At 32.9% G+C, this 6,474-nt stretch overlaps 1 protein-coding gene across 1 annotated transcript; it reads right to left on the reverse strand.

Moving 5' to 3' along the window:
* Positions 1–2,243: 2,243 nt before the first annotated feature.
* On the reverse strand, positions 2,244–6,472 carry LOC107489419 (uncharacterized; the record flags this gene model as incomplete). Its single annotated transcript, XM_016110170.2, is given in 7 exon segments — positions 2,244–2,486; positions 2,812–2,866; positions 3,794–3,901; positions 4,672–4,773; positions 5,141–5,170; positions 5,530–5,652; positions 6,310–6,472. Coding segments are annotated over 6 exon segments (456 nt in total). The 3' UTR covers positions 2,244–2,417.
* Positions 6,473–6,474: the final 2 nt, after the last annotated feature.

Here is a 6,474-nt window from a genome sequence, read left to right on the forward strand (position 1 = left end):
AATTTGTCCAAGTTTTTAAGCCCAAGAATCAATCTCAATATAGTTAAAATTAATGTAATCTGAATTTAATTTGAATTGGCATTTAGAATAAATATAAATAGAGGATGAAAGGACTTCTCAAGGGACCTCTTTTGGTCACTTTATCCCACTTCTTTCATTTTATTTTCTGTACGCCATGAGTGGCTAATTCTCTTTTCATTGGGGAAAGAAGCTCTTTTGAATTTAATGAATCAATTGTGATTTACTCTTTATTTTCAATTCATCTTTCATTTGTTTCTTTAGAAAAAAAAATCTTCATTCTTCATTTCAAGGATTCAAATGTCTTGAAAAAGAATTTGAATCTAACTTAAATTCCATGAGAACTTGGAAAAGGGATCATATGAATTGAGCTTGAAGATCTTTCTTTCAATTTTTGTGAATTTTGGTTTGGGATTGATAACATGACATTTAATCAACCCATATCTTGATTCATGAAATTGTGTGGCTCTAAATCAGAGACCAATCTTCATCTCTTCTCATGAATAATTAGATCAAGAGATTGCCAATTGATCAAGTTAAGAGAGATTGAATTACTAAGGAATTGGAATTCAATCACTTATGATTTGCGAAGAGATTAATGATTGTATGATTGAAGATTGAGATGAACACCAATTGATCCAGAGAATTCAATATCTCTGGACCCCAATGATCTTCCCTTTTTCTCTTATTTCCTTTATTAATTGCTTTCAATTAATGTTTATTTACTTTTCCAGCATTTACATTCTAGCATTTTAAATTTTCAGCAATTTACATTTACGTTCTTTACTTTTAAGTCATTTATTGCTTCCATTTACTTATTGCTCAAGTTATTTAAATTTTATACTTATATTATCAATTGTTCCTCATCAAATTGTGAATTGTCTGACTAGAATACTCAATCAATCATTGCTTGCTTAATTTCTTAATCCTCGTGAGAACTATAACCCACTCACTGTGGTATTACTTGATGCGATTTGGTGCACTTGCCAGTAGTTATGCGAAAAATCCTTTTTATAGTTGTAGGCGGTGAGCCAATATCCATTTATAGGGTGATTCCACCTTTGATGGTATGTAATTACTCTCTTTTATTAAGGAGGTTGTTGAGATCTCTTTCTTAGATTAGTAGGAGAGATTATAAGAGTTGGTTGTTTATTTAAACAAGTCGGGAAGAACTCATGCTGTTGCGCCTGACCTCTGTGAAGTCGAGTAGATCGCGGTGTGGATCTGGACTCTTACCCTATAAATTGTTGAATGGACTTTACTCATTTTAGGCCTGACTTTGAGTTTTTGGGTCAGAGTATGAATATATATATTATTAGATACATTAGATATTACATATAGATATAGACATATATATAGATATTAACAAATAATAAAGTATAAAAAATTTGTCAAAATGAATTATAAGAATATAAGATAACATGGCATAACGCAACATAAACTATACATTGTCATTTGTTAATTAGTATCAATTAATATATAAATACATAACTTATTTTAGTTGAAGAAATATATTTAGGGATAATACACCAGTTGCGAAGGTGTAAATTTTTTAATTCAACTTAATTTCGTACGAAGTAAATGGCATGCTATTTTCGTGGGACCTTTCTCTATATAATATAAAGAATACTTAAAACTTAATAAATCGTGGACATTTTGTAAATACATTTAACATATAGTATACGAAATATATATGTGCGTGTGTGTGTAATAATATATTCTGTGTAATAAAAAATTAGAAAGCAAAATCAATAAAAAATAAATTATGAGTGCACCCTGTCAGAACATGGAAGAACAATCCAAACAACGGGGCATTAACAGCTGGAGTAAAAGGGGCAAAAACCCAATTTTAAGATATGAAGTAGCAGAACTTTTTGAATTTGACCTTTCTTGATCCCACAATTTGGAGGGTCAAAAAATGTTTTGTATGGTGAGAAAGGTATACTTTTGTCTCTCCTTAGGTAAGCCATTCATAGTTTCATACCACCAAAAGAAGTTCCTTTATCTAAATGTATTTTAGAAGTATAAGAACTTCGGCATCTTCATTCTGCAGAATGTTGGACAGATATTAGGATCAGCATTTCAACTAAAGAGAGATTCTGCAGAATGTTAGACAGACATTAGGATCAGCATTTCAACTAAAGAGAATCACAGATGAACGGACTTGGCCCTTTGGGTTCTTAATCAATGTTTTTGTTTCGTGTTTAATCATTATAAGACCAAAAGATGCAACGTTTCATTCTGGATAAATACCAATCTTTGTCCTGTTTCACATGATCACATCATTGCATTGCATTGTTCCTTTACAATTGTTCACGAGACTAAACATAAATGATCCAGAATTTACAATTGTTCAGAGAGACTAAAGATGAATGATCTGGAATTATCCTCGGTAAGCATCAAAAACTCCGCTCTGGTAATGATTTCTCAGCTGGAAGTTGTAGTAATTCTCGAATCCCTTCAAGAACCTACGTTGAAATAGTGGAAGAAAAAGTTCTCATAACCCTAAACAAAGTAAAATTAACAATATTTGGATAGAATTACAACTTTGCTAAAATAATTTCAAAATAAATTCAACTCTGGCTCAAGTCTGAAACTATTATGCCATTCAACACTAGCCAACATTGCCAATACTTTCACAAAATATAATGGGACCAAGTAGCATCCCTTTGGTGGGAAGAATGGCCAGAGCGAATAGGGACTAGGAGACCAGGGATTTGTAATAATAATAATAATAATAATAATAATAATAATAATAATAACAATAACAGGTAAACCTTCAACAAAACCTACCAGCTTGATCTGCGCTTTAATTGATGCAATTGACTGATTGTACTCATCTATTTGCCTGAAATAAATAAGCCATGTCCTAAATTCGAATTTGCAACATTATTATTAAAACCAATTAGCATTATTTTCAAACTTTAAACGGAAAAGCAAATAAGAGAAACTCATTGCCCCCGTCTAGACAAAAAGAGAATAAAAGGGCAAAGATTTCTTCACAATGAATTGCCAAAGTAGAACAAAGAAGTTAAAATCTTCACAGATTCAATTACATTACTAACAGTCACAAGTATCTGCATACATGTATAATTGTTCCCAGGCAAAAAGGACCAGACATAGTTTCAAAATTTTGATCCTCGCGCTAAGTAGATACCATCCTTTTATAACACCAAAATGCTGAAAATGCTCAAGCTATATTTTCTTTATTTTGCTACTCTAGCCTTTTTAATCACTCTTTTAATGAGGACTTGGTAAGTGACTAAGTGTTCCAACTTACAAGCCAGAGTAATTCTATACACTGATCAATGATCAGCTTCGACCTTTCAGTCTAACCACATACAAAAATCATGCAAGATGAAAAGAAAAGACGCACAAAATTTGTCATAAGTAAATTCCCTCAGCATACTCGACTTAAGAACTGCACTTAAATCTTGAATATGATCATTTACCACACCTCCAAGCCATAGTACTAATGTCAATGTCTAACGAAAATCAAGTAGTTCAGTTCATGTTTATCACTTAATTTGAGATGTATAATAAAACACTCATGGTGGTTATTGATGCAGACGATGTTCAGCATAGAAAACATGAGGATCTTGGGCTACAATTTTACTATAGTTTTTGTTCCAATCCATTTTCCTTTAAACCACTCCATTTAAGTAAGGCATATATTGTTGCTTAAAATTTCAAAAGCAGGCCTGGAAAGGCATAATAAGGCAGATTGATGTTGATGTTTCCGCTATACAAAATATGTTAAGTGAAAATATCTTACTTAGCTATCCTTTCTTCCCTATTCTGTATGTAGTTCAAAGCTTCAGACCAAGTAAATTCAACATTGAATCCCAGCCCTACATCCACGAAAATATATTGTGTATTGGGCCTGCAAAGTTTCATCAACATTTAACATAGATTAAAAATGGGAATTTCACCAAATTAAAGAGAGAACAAGAAGGTCTATATTTATTAGTGCAAAGGTGAAAAGATAAAGGAGTGGGCTACGAGGGGAGAGGTTTGTTAGAGCAACTCCAATGCAGTGCTTTAGAGTTTCAAATCTGACGTGTACATGAAGTGAAATGGTTTGAAATTTCACTCTACATTGGAGATAATTGATGAAATGAAATCGGTCACACTTTAGAGAGACAGTTTCACTTTGGTGGAGAACCAATTAAATTTTGTCAATTCATATAAAGTTTTAAATGAATTAAAACCAAACATTGGATTCAAAAATCTCATATTTAGTCTCAAATCACTATTTATGAGATGTGGTTGGACAAATGCTAATGTGACACTTTGTGGGATCCAAAATGAAATTGAAATAAAACCAAGCATTAGAAATGCTCTTAGTTTGCAAGGTTGTAGATTCACAAAAGAAAGATAAAGCAGATATGAAAGTTGAACCATGTAGCATATATCTTTGATGAGAATATGGTGGTGAGTAATGACTAAAAAGTAGATACATATATCTTTATAACACATAACATATGCTTCATAATAAGGATTGATGATAAAACACATGTATGCCAAGAACAAAGTCAAAAGAAATAAAGAAAATATGTAATTTAAAGAATCAAAAAATGCAATTGGTCACCAAATCTGAGAAAAAAAAACAGCAGTGAAATAAAGTGAAAATATGATATGATGATGACTTACACTTCTGCTTGCAGGTACACCTCGGATCCAAGATTGACCAGAGTTCTTAGACTGGTAACACTATTCTTCTCTAGGTTTTCAATGTTTCTTCGCAAATCAGCACTGAGAACAAAAAGTCAAGTGAATCCATTTATAACACGAGGAACTTTATAGAGTGCAACATTGAATTCAAAGATGGTACGTAATACACCAAGTTTCACATGAATATATAAATAAATAGATACATAAATATTTTCTCTTTGGAAATTCCTAAAACTATGTAGTATGTAATAATGATGAACAAGTTAGTTTGAAGAGTCAGTCTTGGAATGCAAATTGCAAACTAATCCCTAAATCAGCTTATTGGCATGATCCACATGATAGGGGGCTTTGTTGTAACCACGGATTTTACAAGCCATGGATGATAAAAATATATGGTGGTGGTCCTAATTAATCTGTCACCAGAATACATAAAACTGAAAAAGGATACAAAATTTTCTGTTGTTCAAAGACCTTGTCCCTGCAAAAAGAAGAACAAAGGAAATAGGTAAAGAAAAACTGTGGAAACACATGCAACACGAGAAACACTCGTACTTATGGATGCACATATAAACAGCATCTATAAATCCATTTCAAGGGAAATTACAAAATTAATCCTAAATTCATATAGTAGCACAATACCTAAACAATGCCATGTCAACAAGAATGAAACTATGTAACTCCTTTGATTTCCAACTCATAATAAATCCAATGGCATCATATATATCCTACTAGAGCTTATGCTAATTGCAGAAAACCAACATTATTATTCAATAAGGTATATATACACATCTATTTGAACCAGAAAACAAACAAAATGAACAAATATAAGACAAATACCGCTCATCAATAGCACGTTGAAGATCAGGTTTCAAGCGACGATCAACGAATTCTTCGTATCTTTGAACCTTCTGTTGGGTAAAGCTTTCCATATGGTGAGTCCTCCTCCCTCCAACTAATTTACTAAAAGGATGATGTCAAAAAATAAATAATCAGGAACCTTTGCATATTACATACATAAATGCATAGAGCAATGCAAACACAAGCATAAATAAATAATTAAATAGAGAGAAAAGAGTAATATGTTAATGTGAATGATTTAATAAAGGGGTCTATGTTGATTGTATTGTCCAGACATAGAGAAAAATGTAACAATAAGACTTGACAGTTTTCTTTAAATATTCATAATTCTAAATTCTGATTAAGGTCCAATTTAGTGCTACAGTTTATCAAAGGAAAGCAAGCAGCTTCAAGGGAATAACCTATAAAGATGCAGCGAATCCTTTTACACAGTCACATATTACAAGTTTTTAGGCAAATGTATGTCCAAGATCCAAAAAGGAACAAGCATAAATCAAGATCTGCAACCAATCACATGCAAGCCACTTATTTCATCGTGTTTAATGAAGATGGAGTAGTGAACCTAAATTGCAAGCAAAACAGAAGCAAACTAAGCCCTTCCTCCTTCCATTTGTATTTAATCACAAATCTCTAACTAACTATTAGTTCCTAGCTAATCATATTTGACACAGTTTCTTCACAAGGGAAATAACAAAATAATAAAATCCAACAAAGTCAGCAAACAAAATAACAATAAGATTAACAATAAGAATCACTCACCAACCAGCAAGAAGACCGAGCAGCCACGCACCAGCAGGGACGAAGGAGCAGCAAACGGCAGAGACGAAAGAGCAGAGCAGCGACGCACCGGCAGGGACGAAGAAGCAGGGAACGGTGAGGAGAACGGCGAGGGACGAAACGGCAGGGCAGCGGCGATCGGCGACC

This window comes from Arachis duranensis, chromosome 5, assembly GCF_000817695.3.
Source record: "Arachis duranensis cultivar V14167 chromosome 5, aradu.V14167.gnm2.J7QH, whole genome shotgun sequence".
Lineage (NCBI taxonomy): Eukaryota > Viridiplantae > Streptophyta > Magnoliopsida > Fabales > Fabaceae > Arachis > Arachis duranensis.